Raw genomic sequence first — 15,854 nt, 5'->3', positions numbered from 1 at the left:
ATGATAACACAATTGATGAGAACAATTTATATTATGTTTCTAAATTCTACATACATAAGATTAGATTCAAATATAAATTCAAAGGTATCCTCCCACGATTATCACCAAATGTTTCCTACTTTTATGCAAGCAGCAACTCTTTGCAAGGATTCACTTAGCTTTTAACAAATTAAATAGGAAAAAAATAATTTTTAATCCTTGCACTTTACTTGTGCTTTACTATAGGTTTTTATACTTTTTTTTAGTGTTTTAGATTCTTACACTTTTATTTTTGGTATTTTAAGTCTCTCTAATGTCCTTACGCTTTATTTATTTAGGAATTTAAACCACCAAAAAATAAAAGTATAGGAAACTAAAATGTCAAAAAAAAGTGCAAGAATCTATAATAAAGTACGAGCAAAATGTAGGGATTAAAAACTATATTATGTTAATTAAATAATATAAAGGAATTTATAAATTATAATAATAACTTACAAGTAACGGATTTAACTCATTAAATGGACTTGAGAAGTAAAATTAGGACGTTGGCAAGTAATGTAAAGGAATGAATTAAGTTGAGAAATAAGTCTTTTTCAAGAAGTGGTTTACATGTTAGCTACAATGTCTTGGACGAAAGATATGGTCATTTTGTATTGGAATTTTCCTTCAAGTGGGACCCAAAATCTTGCGGTGGGATTTCAGATTGTGTTGGGCCTAATTCATAAACGTGTAACGGATATGGTCTTTAGATGAAATTGTCCCTTCCATTTATTCAAATTTCGAGATTCTTTTGAAAAATAAAAGAAAAAGAGATTAAATTTCAACACTTATAAAACTCAAAGTTAAATATTTTATTTTTCAAGGTGTTGTATTCACATGCATCCTCCTCTAACTGTTGAATATTAGTCCAAATCAAGATTTTTTATGCACAGGCTTCAACATTTAATTTCAGTCATATATTAAAATTTAATATTAAAATTTTTATAATTTGTATAAATTGACTGTTCAGATATAAACAGTGCAAATTTAATGTTAAATTAAAATTTTTATATTTTTTATAAATTTTTAATTTTAAATTTGGACCATTATTATTAAATAATAGATTATTCAAATTGATGATCAAATTTATTTAACAATTTTATAATTTTTTATTTTAATATATGAAAAATAAAAAAAAATTTAAATCAGGTTTAATCTAGAAGATCAAGATCTTTTCCTAGTACAGTACATGGTTGAGCCGGGTCTCCAATTCTCTAGATATATATGCACAGAAATGCTTAATATTAATATTTAATTTTATTTCTTGATTTCATGAAAAAGGACAAAAGAATGAGCCGCCGGGCGGATTGGTCAATGGTAGCTAACGTCTTTGTTTTGAGCTCATACATTATCTCGTTGGAGATGATTACGCCGTGTATCAAGGTGGCAAGAAATTGTGGATTTAGATCCATATTTATTCAGCGAATATTATAATTATAGTTATTGAATTTTATTGACACTTAAAAATTATTAAGATATATTTTTTAAAAAATTTTTAAAATAATTCTTATTATCAAAACACTCCTCACACGCATGGTACCCTCAAAAATTTAAAAACAGTCACTAATCTAATTTGCGATTTGAGAGGTGAGATTTTATGTTTTTTAAATTTATGACAAAAATATGTGACAGCCATTCAATTAAATTGATGATTATGATCGTGACATATTAGACATTTAGTGAATGAGTACATTTGTATTAGAATTAGAAAGAAATAGAAATAGAAATAGAAAATTATTTCCATGAATTATAATTTATCATAATTAGAAAAGAAATAAATAGAAAATTATTTCCATAAATCATAATTTATCATAAATAGAAATAGATTCAAATCCATAAATTATTTCCCATACCAAGTCATGATCGATAAGGAAAAGAAATAGAAAATTTTAATTTATCATAATTAGAATTAAAATTAGAATTAGAACCCTCCTAATATAATAAAAAAAAACTTATATGCGTACAGTTTGTCACAAATATCCTGCAAACAATATATAATATATTACAAGAAAAAGTGTTTAGTTATTATTTTCAACAAGAAAAAAGTGTCGACTATTCAAATTCTAGTCAAGATTGTTTGTCACCCCTTTTTTAGTCAAGTGCATCCAATATAGTCATTTTGGACATGCATGGGTACAGGAACCATCCTTAGGACGGCTGGGAGTTTAAGAAAATAAATGTATATTTAATATTTAAGAAATAATTTTATTAGTTAAAATATATTATTAGATGGCAATTATTTATAAGTATAATTACATAAGTATTTCAAGAAGATTAAAAATATAAGATACGATATATCTAATCTATTAATTTCAAGAAAAAGTTATATATGGTATATAAAAATGCTTATATTATAAATATGTTTTCATCTTGTCGTTAAATATTGATGTTGTAAACAAAAAATTATGTTGGATAATAATAAAATTTTACGAAAAACAATAAACCAATATATTATTAATTAATACTGTGTTCAAACTGAATAAAAAATATTAAATAAATACTCATATAAATAGACAATTTCTATGATAATTAATTCAATACAATTTAATTTAAAAAAGATTAAGATGTATACATATATATGCTATAAATGTATACTATTTTTTCTTTGACTAAAGTGTATGCTTGAACATCAAATTTTGTATAAGGTTTAATTTAGTTTCTTAATTTTATAAGAAAAATGATAATTAAGTCCCAAAAACGTTGAATTAATGATACTTAAGTCCTAGATAAAAAATTTTAAAAAATAAATTATAAATATTAACTCAAATGGTTATAAATAAAAATTCATATTACAATTTAAAATTTACATTTAATACTTAAATATCTACTTGCAATTAAAACTCTTGAATTTATAATTATTTGAATTGATAATTTTAACCTTTAAAAAAAATTGTTGAGACCTAACAATAATTAATTTATATTCTAGGACCTAACTATCACTTTTTAAATTTTATAAAATATCTTTTTAATTCTCTAATCCTAACACTATTAGTTTTAAATTATTTTTTTATCAATTATTATTATTTTAAAACATTAAACTCAATAAGTCAACATTCGAGAATATTTTTTTAATATTTGAAAATTTAATGTTCAAATTACTAATTGATAAAACTTACGTTATTGGAATTAAATGAGTGAAAAGACACTTTATAAAACTAAAAAAATAAAATAAAATTTTATATAAAGTTAAATGACTCAATATATACTTTAATCTTTTTCTTTTAATTAATGACAAGTTAATAACAACAAATAACTAAATGTAATATACATTGTTTTTTTTTATTGAAATATGCAAATAAAAGTGACGTGTCCATATAAGGACGTTTGAACGAAGTAGCTAAAGCAAACTTGTCCGCTAACATTAATATTACTTTTCATGCCATCATCGTTTAAATTTCAAAAACACCACAGCTCACTGAACTCTATATATACCCATCATTAATGCTATCCCTCATCTTCACAAAACCAATCAAAACATAATCTCTCTTCGCTCCAAAAATGACTGTCATCATCAAAAGCCTCGCTGTGTTCTCCTTCCTTCTCGCTCTTAGCTTCACTTTCACAGAGGCCACCAGGTTTGACATCACAAACAAATGCTCCTACGCGGTGTGGCCGGCATCGTTGCCGACAGGTGGCGGCCGCCAGTTGAATCCCGGCGAGACGTGGCCCCTTGACATACCTGCCGGCACCGCCAATGCTCGCATTTGGGGCAGAACCAACTGCAACTTTGACGGGTCGGGTCGTGGACATTGCGGGACCGGTGATTGTGGAGGTGTACTCCAATGCCAGCTTTCCGGGGCACCACCAACTACGCTTGCAGAATATTCTCTAAACCAACCCAATAATTTGGACTTCTACGATATCTCTGTGATCGACGGTTTCAATATTCCGATGGAGTTCAGTCCAACCAATGGTGGATGTACTTCCCTCCGGTGTCCCGCCGATAAGTGTCCCGATGCTTACCTCTTCCCTGCTGACAATACTAAAACTAAAAGTTGTCAGTCAGGAACCAACTACAGGATTGTGTTTTGCCCTTGAATGAGTTATTAGTCTCACCAGCTCGTAATAATAAATAAAGAACTATGTAATATGATGACATATTCTCGGCGCATTTACGACCGTATGTGTGCATTTGTCCTACTAAGAAATAAATAAATCCTCATCTTTGATTTTCATATACTTTTGGAAGGGTCTTTTATTGATTTTGTGTTCCCTCAAGCTTCTAGCTTGTATTCATGCATGTTTAAGTCTTTTTTTGTTTTTTTTTTTAAATTTCTCACAATTATCTTCTCATTGAGGCAATTCTGTTTGAGGTATATTAGACACTAAATGTAAATATATCTCCTAATGAGAATTTAAATATTAATTCGTTATGAGAGACTAATAATTAACATCTTCCATGCTAAACGCAACCAGTGATTCCATGTCGAAGCTTTTTGCAACATTATATAGGTCCTTAAACCAATGCTAACAGTAATATAAACGTTAACAACAACTGTACTATGAAGGAGTCGTAAAATTCTGCTATTCGATATAATGCATATAAAGGGGTTTTGCTCGCTCGTATCCTTATTATAAAGTACATTCTAATTAAAATTTATGAATAGATCTTATCATAAGTTACTATCAAATATGCTTTATGACTGTTAAAGTTTGTATTTATATAACATGATTCATAGGGTAGGGTCCTAACAGGATTTTCCTCTTCCTATCACTGAGCCAGGCGGTCTTTAATTTGTTATAAATTGTCCTTGTTGACCTGGTTGGCCGCCACCCTTTCTTATGTGGGGACCTATACTACTTTTCAGGAAAGTACTTAGCTACGTACTTCAATGATTTCATACTATCTCTAAAGGTTGTCAACAAGTTATTAATTAGTTCTGAGTCATCCTTATTGATTTTTAAACCATTGCATCCAAACTTTTCTACCCATCTTGAATATGCAAATTTTGAAATTTAAGGTTGAACCCATGATTGAACACAAATGAGGAGATGAAAGGGATGGAATTTGCAGAGGTCATTAATTGATTTGAATGTAGCATATCATCTTAGCAACCAACTTAATTATTGAGTTACGACAACCACGATGGGATGTTCTGACACTGAATTCATGTCCCATCTCGAGTGTTATTTTGTGTCGCTTGATTTTTTTTGAGCTAGAATAAACCTATCCTAACATGATTGGAATAGAGATGGGCCAATCGAGATAGGATTCCAATGAACACCGCTATATCTAAAGGTGTTTATAGATTCAGTTTAGTTCAATTTTGAAGAAAACACCAAATTGAACCAAATCAATTACTTTACTAAGCTTGAGGCCAATTCAATCTTTTTTTTTTTAAATCAATTTGGTTCAGTTTTTGAGCTACTTGGGTGATGTAATGTTTTAAATAATAATATTTAAATTATTAAGTATTAAAAAACTTAATATTTTAGCAATATTTATTCAATTTTATTTTAACAAGATTTCAAGGTGCCTGATGCTCTAAGAAAAAGATTTCAAAATGTTTAACACTCCTAAAAAAAAAGTTCAGGGGTAAATTAATATCAAAAGACATGCCATGTCTTACATGTTGATAAATGAAAATTTTATATATTTTTATTCTTTTAATTTACACCTTATGATATTTAATTTAGGCCAATTGAGTTTAATTAAATATTATTTAATTTTATTAGCCAATCTTCAATTTTGAGATTTTAACTATCTAAATTTATGATTTTAAAATATAAATAATATATTTGATATTTTTGAACAATTGCTATTTAATTTTATTTTATTTGTGCAGATGTTCTAAATTCAATTTAAAAGATATTGATAAAGATTATTTTGGATAAAAAGAATATGGGCATGCTTGAAGATTAAATTAAGAATTAAATCTTTAAAACTTTATTTATATTTATCTTTGGTATTTTAGTATAATTTTTAATTAGGGTTATTTAGGGTAATTTTGTCATTTTAGTAAATTATTAAGTTTTATTTGTTTTGGGTGACGCAAACGTATATATATAAAAGGCGAGGAACAGACGCACGACGGGGACGAGAGAAAAAATAGAAACGGAGTTGGCGGCGCAGAACAAATAGCTCTTTGCAGTTCTTCGTGAGCGATGGTTTCTCCTGGATGCTGTTTGAATTTTAGTTTTATAGAGGGTTGGCTAATATTTTTTGATGTGACCAATTACAAACTATGATTTTAAATTTTAATTAGAGTTTTTGATATGAGGAAAAATTTTATTTTAACTTTATTTGAATTTACTCTTCTTTTCTGTACCCTTGAATTTTATGCTTTAATTGTTATTAAGTAATTTTTTTGCATAATTTTTGAGTCATAAATTTTATCTGAAGTTTTGCTTGCTATAATCGATTGATATAGTATCATAAAAGTAATTTGACCTGGCTTGGGTAATTATCCATACTTTATTTTTAATGTAACTAACTTAGAACAATTGTTAGTTTGTGGGTTAAAAAGATTTCAATTAATCTATAATTTAATTTATTATTTAATTCTTGAATGATAATTTAAAAAATATAATGAAACTAGAATAATAAAATTAAATAAAATTAATTTATTTTATGGACAAGAAAGATTAAATTTAGGTGATTGGAAGGTGATTAATTGCACTGCTTATGTTTTATAATTTTTTCAGTTGAATTTATTTTTATTTATTTAATTTAATTTTAGTTTTTTTAAAATTAATTCCATCATAAAAAAAATTCCTCCCATTACTTACCTTTTTATAATCATAATTCAAATAGTTATTCTATTGACTTTTAGAAAGACTTAGGTTGAACTTTATTGTAAAATCTAGTTTTTATTAATTTTATTGCTATTCGACATGTCACTGTGAGTGGGCCTTACGCAAATGCCACGCCAACAAAAAACAAAAAAAATTAACGGTTGATTAATGAAGGAGGATTTTTACTCTTCCAAAAAATAATTCAAGGATAAAATTATCCCATTTAAAAGTAAATGGTGCCTAATGCTCCTAAAAAATAAGTATAAGGATAAAATTTAACCTTAACCCTATAAATTACTCAGTATTTAGTACTTAATCATATCTCAAATAAAATTATCTCTAATAAAAAAGTAATTGCGCGCAATAAAAAAAATTCTACCATATCAACATACATATCTTCTTTAAAAAAATAATTATTTATTTAACTTTTTGAGATTAAAAAGTATTCAGTAAATAAAATGTACATTATTCAAATACCAGCTGAGCCAAGGGTGTGAGGCATCTTTTTCCAAGTCATGCGGATATAGTCAATTTTGAACGCAGTGACCGGACTAGTCACTTTGACCAGGAACCTGTTACTAGTCCATTCAATTGATGCTGCGAAATCATAGGGTAAGTGAACTCGTCAACGAACTAGAAAAACCTGATCGGTTCACTGACTCAAGAAACAACTCCAAAAAAAAAATAATAATAAAAATGAAACCAGCTGATGGAAGAAATATAGAGAAAAAAAATGAAATTCGTGAATCAGATTGATTTAAGGAAAAAAAAAAACTAAGAGATGTTATTTTGTGACAAACCGTGTTTCATCAGTCACAAAATCACTAGATTTGTTACAAATTTATCAGATGTACATGACCTGTATCTCAGTATCTTAGGTCCATGGCAGCAAAGAGATGGGGAAGAACTGGAAGGAAGAACAAAAAGGCTTTTGGCTTTGAGTATAAGATTGAAGCTAAGGGGACCATTTCTCTTGCTTTACATATTATAAATATTAAATAGTATTAATTGATAATTAACATCAAAGGTGTATTAGGCAGCAGGTCTGGCTATTGGCGGGATGACATTGAAAAAAATGATAATTTAATATCATTACATGCTATTAATTTGATATTCTAGAATCTCCATGTTATTTGTGGATTTGAATCCGGTGAATGACTTAATTACACTCATTTAATAATTATTTGATTTAATCAAATGACTATCAAATATTTTGTCATATAATACTCAAAATACTAAATCTTAAATTTTTGAAAAGGATAACATATGTGAGGAGTGTTTTTATCACAAGAAATAGAATATTTCAAAATTTTAAAGAAAGATGTATCTTGATAATTTTTAAGTATTGATGAAATTTAATAGTTGTAATTGAGACACTTAATAAGCAATTCACCAAATCCAAATCCACGATTTTGTGTGGCTATTCTTTGAACAATGGGAATTGCAAAAGAATTAAACTTGGCTTTGAAAAAACTAATTTATATATACTCCCCCAACTCACTATTATATTATAGAGCACATTCTAAAAAAATTTTTTTGCCTTTAATATAAGGTACTTGGATGGTTATTTATTATAAATTTCTAAATTTTACCCCTGTTGCATATTTAATTTTATAACTCATCATATACTGTGTATCTCTCTTTTTAATTTTTATATAGATGAAGTTATATTTTTTTTTCCAATTTTTAAGACATATTTAATGAACTAACTGTAATTTTATGATTCCAGTAAAATAGTTGAAATTGCCTAATAATATGGACTAGATGGAGTATTTAATATTTTCTATCCCTTTGAATGATTTTTTTAATTTAAATGTTAGTTTTATAAACATGAATTAATTAATATTTTTTAAAAGCTCAATATATAAACTTTTTATGATGAAACTGATGGTGGTGTTAAGATTAAGAGACTGAAAAATATTTTACAAAATTAAAAAAAATTATATATAGTTAAAGGAATAAATATATACTTTGGCCAAAACACAATATAAAATAAGTAAAATATATACAAAAGTCCTAAAGTGCTCCCAACAATGCTTTAGTACGTAATACTGTTACTGATAATAATAACTGCGTGCTACGTCTTCACGTTAAAAATGACAAAAAAAAAAATAAAATAAAGAAAGAAAGAAAAGAAAGCATTGTTATGAATATTAAAAGGATAGTGAATGTTCATTTTCTTCACATCTTCATTTTCACCTTTTCCTATGAAACTTTTATCACTATGAGAGTTAATTAATTGTCTTCATCATTTCTATAACATTTGATATATATGACCATATATATAAAAAGGTTATATTATCTGTATTGAAGTACACAATAATTTTTAAAAAAATTTCATTATCTTGTCTCTACACTTCTTGCCCAATATCTTTGTCTTCTAGTTGCTTAATTTCATAACAAGCATAAATTTATTTATATAATCTCTAATCTCTAATATCTAATTATTTCATTGATGGCTTTAAACATACACTCGGACATACACATCATGGATGTAAAAACTATTCAATTAAATTAACGAACCAAAAAAATTTCTATTTTATAAAAAAAGTTCATGCTTTTTTTATTATAAATTCTAGCATATCAACATATACACGTCTTTTTTTTAAAAAAATAATTATTTATTTAAATTTTCCTAATTAAAAAGTATTTGATTAATAAAGTGTGAATTATTCAAATACGAGCCAAGGGTATGAGCCATCTTTTTCCAAGTCAGGGCATATAGTCAATTTGAAAACTTATCCATTATATATGCTACTTCAATCTTAACTTATAAGATATTTTTAAAAGAATTTTGGCATCCTAAAATATAATATCACTTTCATAAAAATAAAATTTTATTGATGATTCTTTTTTAATATTACCTTTTCCATTATACTCTTTCTCTTTAATATTTTCTTACATATAGTGTATTGAATGAATGACATTTTTAAAAAAATAAAATTATAAAATATATTTAATAAATTTTATTAGCATATTTTTTTACCTACATTTTTTTTTATAAATTAAGAAGCTGAGGGTATTTTATTATATGTTGACCCGTAACTTGACTGGCAGTCTGGCATAATGAAGTTCTTCTAGCAGGCTTATTATATATATTCATCTCGCGTATATAATTTATTATACGTACACACATGATGGCATCATCGTTTAAATTTCAGAACGTAATACCACAGCTTGCTGAACCCTGTATATACCCATTGTTGTAGACCCTCTTCTTCACAAAGCAATCACCAAACAATCTCTTAAGCTCCAAAAATGACGCCTCTCAAAAGTCTCTCTGTCTTCTGCTTCCTAACTCTTAGCTTTGCTCTCACACAGGCCGCCAGGTTTGACATCACAAACCGATGCTCCTACGCTTTCGACGGGTCTGGTCGTGGAAGTTGCCGAACCGGTGATTGTGGCGGTGTCCTCCAATGCAAACTCCCTGGGGCAAAACCAACAACCCTTGCAGAATTTTCTCTTAACCAACCCAACAATTAGGACTTCTACGATATCTCTGTGATCGACGGTTTCAATGTTCCGATGGCGTTCAGTCCAACCTCTAATGGCTGTACTTCACTCCGGTGTCCCGCCGATAGGTGTCCCGATGCTTACCCTTTCCCTGCTGACAACACAAAAACTCACAGTTGCCGAGCGGGAACCAACTATAGGGTTGTCTTTTGCCCTTGAATATGTTATTTGTCGATCGTCGCACAGCTTGTTTCCTTATTCCTACGTCCAAATAAGAACTAAATGTAATAACACGACGCCGTTCTCAGCATATCCAGTGTGCGCGTGCACTTCTCCTGCGGGGAATTAAATAAATCAATCTCGACTTTGGTTATTGTGCATTTGGATCGATCACTTTTTACGGTGCATGACTTATTGGCTCCAAAAAACTCACTTGAACATATATATATATATATATATAATTAGGTCCTAAAAGATTTTACTAAAAATAAAGTTGTGTAACTATTGATTCATTTAGTTAATTATAGATTACGTATGACGATAGTTGCAAGTCAGGTATTCAAGTCTCTTAATTACATCACTACTAGTGATTTGCAGCTAAGATTAAAAAATTCTTGCTGCATGGCGCACCATGTTATTCAAGCTCTATTGGATAAAAACATGCCATGTTACACTAGATTAATAAAATAATATTTCATTTGTCATTATTTTTAATGATTTTATTTATTTTTAAAATAGAGTGCCTATTTAATTATTTTTGCTCTCTCTATATGTCATTATCAATAACATGATCAAATTATATTTATCACCATATTTTATTAGATAGATCATGGATGATATGATACATTGAATTTATACCAAAAATTTTCACTAATATTCCTATATTTGGAACTGTTTAAATAAATATATGCAACTAAGCAAACTTTGTATTGGAAAAATTACAGTCAGGTCTCAAAAAATTAAATTAATGATGGATAAGTTTGTGATAACATTTTCTAATAAAATGAATTGCAGATATAGATTAAAATAGTTATAAACATTAATTTTAATTAGAGCAAAATACTTTGACCTCCCATTTATTTTACCTCAATTACAGATATCTCTTTTTTATTTTTGAAATTCATAGAAAGTTCCCCTAATATAAATAGTTACAAAACACAAACATCCCCAATATTTTTAATATTTCATTTCCATTCATTCATCCTTAAGTTGACTGTTAAGTTATATATATTAGACCAGAATATCCTTTTTTTAAATATAAGTGTTTTCTAAAAATTATTCAAATTATCAAAAAAATTAATGCATATACATATATTTTAGTTTTTTATTTATATTTTAATTTTTTAGTTATATAAACATATTTTTTACCAAAATTTTATAAAATTTTAATACATAAATTGGAAAAAAATAATATTTAAAAACGTAGCTAAAAAAACTAGTGAAATAATAGGAATTAATATAATAAATTAATCAATATTATTTACATTTTTTAATATTATTAATTGAACATAAAATTTAAAATATTATTTAAATAATATTTTAAATTTTTAGTCACACAAACGTTTTTAAATTATTTAAATTTTTAAAATTGGAAGAGAGAAAGAGAGACTGTACAATGGCCAATAAAACTCTCCTCCAACATAATTCATTACAAATATAACGATAGTAAATTTGAGATTTTAGCACCAAGTTTTATGTAAAGGTTTCTCTATTGTCATAGTTAATTACCTAATTAAGGTACAATCAGCAATAATCCCCAAACTTTATTACTCTATTAAGCCAAAATACTTCTATACTCCATTTAATCGAACACTTTATATGCACCCCAAAAAGAGTCATAAAACACCAAAGTTTATAAATCACCAACAGAAAAATTCCCAGAATTCAACTAACGTTACAATAGCTTTATAAGCAAAATTCTCCACCAAACCTAAGTTAACTTCATAAATAAATAGCACCCATAAATGCATTCTCATAAGAATTGTTGGAATTTTCATAAAAATATATAATCAAATAAAACTCCTCCTAATAGACATTTTGTCAAACATTTTGTGGGGATTAGACCTCAAACTATTACCTAGCTTCTTTCCATTCAATGCTAATTCCCAAAAATTTTCAATATAAATAGTTAGGCCAAACAACATCCCAGATTCCATATTTTCAGCTAAGAATCAGTTTTAACCTCAAAGGGAAATTTAAAAAAAAAACCCCCAAAATTCACATTTATCTCTCTTAGTCATAATCAAAACAACCATATCAAAATTTCTCAATGGAAATGTTCATTTAAGCTTCAAATTCCAGGTTATTAAAATCCTTCTCTTAACATATTCAAATCTGACAACTGAACAAGAGAAGGAAATCAAATTGTTTAGTCACACAAACATACACACTCACGTACACGTCGGATCGCCAGAAGAGAGGAGGAGGTTTTGAAGCACCTCACCTCCATACAGCAACGGTGTTAAGGCCAGGGAGACCTGATGCGACCCCTAGCTATCACGGCAAGAATCGAAGAGGAAGGAAAAGAAGGTCCCGAGCTGTACAGGGAAGAGGGAATCTGATACGTACACGTTGCCGCACTGTCGGAGGAGGAAGATTCCGACGCTTCCACCGTCACCAACGACGGACAGCCAATGACAAAGGTGAAGGGAGAGGAAAGCTTGTACTCTTGCAAACTCAGACGGACAGAGGAGGGGAGATCTCGGTGGTTTTTTCAAGCAGAAAAAAAAGAAGTTGTAAGTTTGACGGAAAAGGAACGGCACAGCTCCACTTCTTCGACGGTGGCAAGTACGAACGGCGGGTAGATCAGAGGCTGGAGCACGGTGGGTGAAGTTTCTGGACAGCTCACTTGCTGTCTGAACTGATGCCCCAAGACGCGAAAATATGAGGAAGTAGGGAGAGAAAAATCTGACCAAGTTAAGGATAAATGGGTAATTTTTCATAATGACTGGAAAGTGAAAAAAAAAAAAAAGGAAAAAGTAGAAGAGTGTCCCACATCTAAAGGCATCGAACCTGGAACCTTGGATTTAAGGTTAATAATGCTCACCACTAAGCCATAATAACCCGTAAATATGCAAATATACAATTAACAAATCTTCACATAAATTTTAAATTACTTTTATTTTTATTACTACATATATATATTTTGGGTTATTACAGCAAGGGGTCCACAAAGCAATTTATGAGGAACACGATTGAAAGGGGAAAAGAAGGGGCAACATAAAGGAAGGGAAAAAGGAAGAGTTTGTGAGGTAAGGTATGCTCTTGATTTATAAAAATTTGGGCCATCCTAGACTTAAACCAGAGACCTTGCCCGTGAAGTAAATCATCACACCTACGGTCCAACCAATTGGGAGAGAATCAATAGATTCCTTTTCAAGAGTGATTCATCCTTCCCGAATGCAGCATACAACTCTCCATTATACTGCACTCTCCAAGTGTGCTTGTTCCCCCTTTCTTCCTTACCATGGCAAGTATATATGAAATAACTAAGTGGAGCATGCATGAAGAAGTCAGATGATTCTTCTATTCTTTTCTTTCACGCAGTTGGGCCATCTTAGACTTGAACCAGAGACCTCGCTCGTGAAGTAAATCATCGCACCTACGATCCAACCATTTGGGAGAGAATTAATAGATTTCTTTTCGGTAGTGATTCATCCTTCTCGAACACAGCATACAACTCTCCGTTGTATTGTGCTCTCCAAGTGTGCTTGTTCCCCCTTCTCTCTTACCATGAAAGTCTTTGTAAAATAACCAAGCCACTGCCTATGAGTTGCCTGCTCATTCTTCAACAAGCATGCGGTCAAAGCCCCGAGCTCCTCCCATTGCTTGGGAGCTTACGATTTCATGTTCTATTTCACTCCCTAATAGGGGTTCTTTTCACCCTTCCCTCATGGTACTACTTTACTATCGGTCACCCAGGAGTATTTAGCCTTGTAAGGTGGTCCTTGCTAATTCACATAGGATTCCACGTGCCCCATGCTACTTGGGTCAGAGCATAAGCTAGTGATGCTTTCGGCTACTGGACTCTAGCCATCTAGTGTGTAGGACTCCACCGCTTTGCCTAGCAGCACGACGCTTGTATTGCTCTCCCACAACCCCATTTTCATGGTTTAGGCTGCTCCCATTTCGCTCGCCATTACTACTGGAATCGCTTTTGCTTTTCTTTTCCTTTGGCTACTAAGATGTTTTAGTTTGTCAGGTTATCTTTTGCCTGCCCATGGATTCAGCAGCAATTTGAAAGGTTGACCTATTCGGGAATATTTGGATCTATGCTTATTTTCAACTCCTCGAAGCATTTCATCGCTTGCTATGCCCTTCCTCGTTTCTGGGTGCCTAAGTATCCAATATAAGCCTTTTCTTGTTTAAACCTTACCCTTAACTTAAAGGCTATGCCATCCCAAGGTGCTACTAAATGAAAGGATCTTATCAACATCCATGAATGATAAATCATAACATAGATTGAACTGCCGAATCAAAAAAATTGGGTGCTATCATATAGCTTTGTATTGGTTAAGTTCACGAGTTAGAGATAAGCGAACTCGAATCACTGACATCCGCCACAGGGTAAACCATAGCCTCTCAAGCCCCTGATTGATTCTACCATTGAGGCCAATGATAGACAATAACTCCCCCCGAACATAACTTACAACTTTCATCGTACTGTGCTCTCTAAAGAAAAACTCTTCTCAAAATCTCAAAAAGTGCTAAGTTAGAATCCTATTCTAACTAAGGATTCTCATGGTTCCGGAGGATCCATCTACAGGAGAATTGGGAACGGAGAGCTTTCCCCTCCTTTTCGCCAACTCTTTGTTCTTAAGAATGCTGGTTTTAAGAATGAGTGATTGCCCTTCTCTAACCCTTACTATCTAAGCTGAGAGTGGACAGCTAATACGTTTCACTTATTGAACAGGGTTTTATGGTTGGTTCGCAACCCTTGGATGCCGAAGGCGTCCTTGGAGTGATCTCATAATTCCTACGGGGTGGAGATGATGGGGTCAGTCCATGGATTTTTTTTCCTTTTGCCGCATTTCACTCAAAGGGTTGAAGGGAGATAGTGCATCAAGCTGTTCGCAAGGGCCAACTTGATCCTCTTCCTTAGGGATCCCAGATGAGGAAACCCTAGGGGAGCGATCGACTCTAACTACTGTCCATGTATGATCCATACTAGATCTAACCAACTGCCCATCCTACCTCCTCTACGTTCTTTACAGCCCATATTTGTCTCAGTAGAGTCTTTTAGTGGCATGTTTTGGTCCTCTTCCCTATTACTTAGAAAAAGTGAGCCACCGATTCAGGTACAAGATACTATCATTATTGCCTGGACAATTAGACATCCAACCCGTAATTGCAATGACCTAATTGCAAGGGCAGAGCTCTACCAACTGAGCTATATCCCCCCAAGCCAAGCGAAGCATGCATGAAGGAGTCAGATGCTTCTTCTATTCTTTTCCTTGGCGCAATTGGGCCATCCTGGACTTGAACCACAGACCTCACCCGTGAAGTAAATCATTGCACCTATGGTCTAACCAATTGGGAGAGAATCAATAGATTTCTTTTCGGGAGTAATTCATCCTTCTCAAACGCAGCATACAACTCCTCATTATACTGCGTTCTCCAAGTGTGCTTGTTCCCCCCTTCTCTCCAAT

General features: G+C 30.8%; 1 protein-coding gene and 1 pseudogene across 1 annotated transcript; both read left to right on the top strand.

Annotated features, from left to right (window-relative positions):
- The first annotated feature begins 3,476 nt into the window (after window positions 1-3,476).
- Window positions 3,477-4,193, top strand: LOC129312607 (thaumatin-like protein). The gene has a single exon (XM_054955272.1). It carries the CDS (start codon window positions 3,517-3,519, stop codon window positions 4,054-4,056), a length of 540 nt encoding a protein of 179 aa, XP_054811247.1. The 5' UTR covers window positions 3,477-3,516; the 3' UTR covers window positions 4,057-4,193.
- A 5,687-nt stretch (window positions 4,194-9,880) lies between these two features.
- Window positions 9,881-10,768, top strand: LOC129312471 (thaumatin-like protein; annotated as a pseudogene).
- The last annotated feature ends 5,086 nt before the right edge of the window (window positions 10,769-15,854 follow it).

The sequence above is a fragment of the Prosopis cineraria genome, unplaced genomic scaffold (assembly GCF_029017545.1).
Source record: "Prosopis cineraria cultivar Desert tree isolate PC_DT_omini unplaced genomic scaffold, ASM2901754v1 PC6, whole genome shotgun sequence".
NCBI classification, from domain to species: domain Eukaryota; kingdom Viridiplantae; phylum Streptophyta; class Magnoliopsida; order Fabales; family Fabaceae; genus Prosopis; species Prosopis cineraria.
This window is presented reverse-complemented; position numbering and strand designations above follow the sequence as displayed.

What these genes read in the sequence shown, in the direction of transcription:
- LOC129312607 (XM_054955272.1), top strand. Translation starts at nt 3,517, where the DNA reads ATGACTGTCATCATCAAAAGCCTCGCTGTGTTCTCCTTCCTTCTCGCT.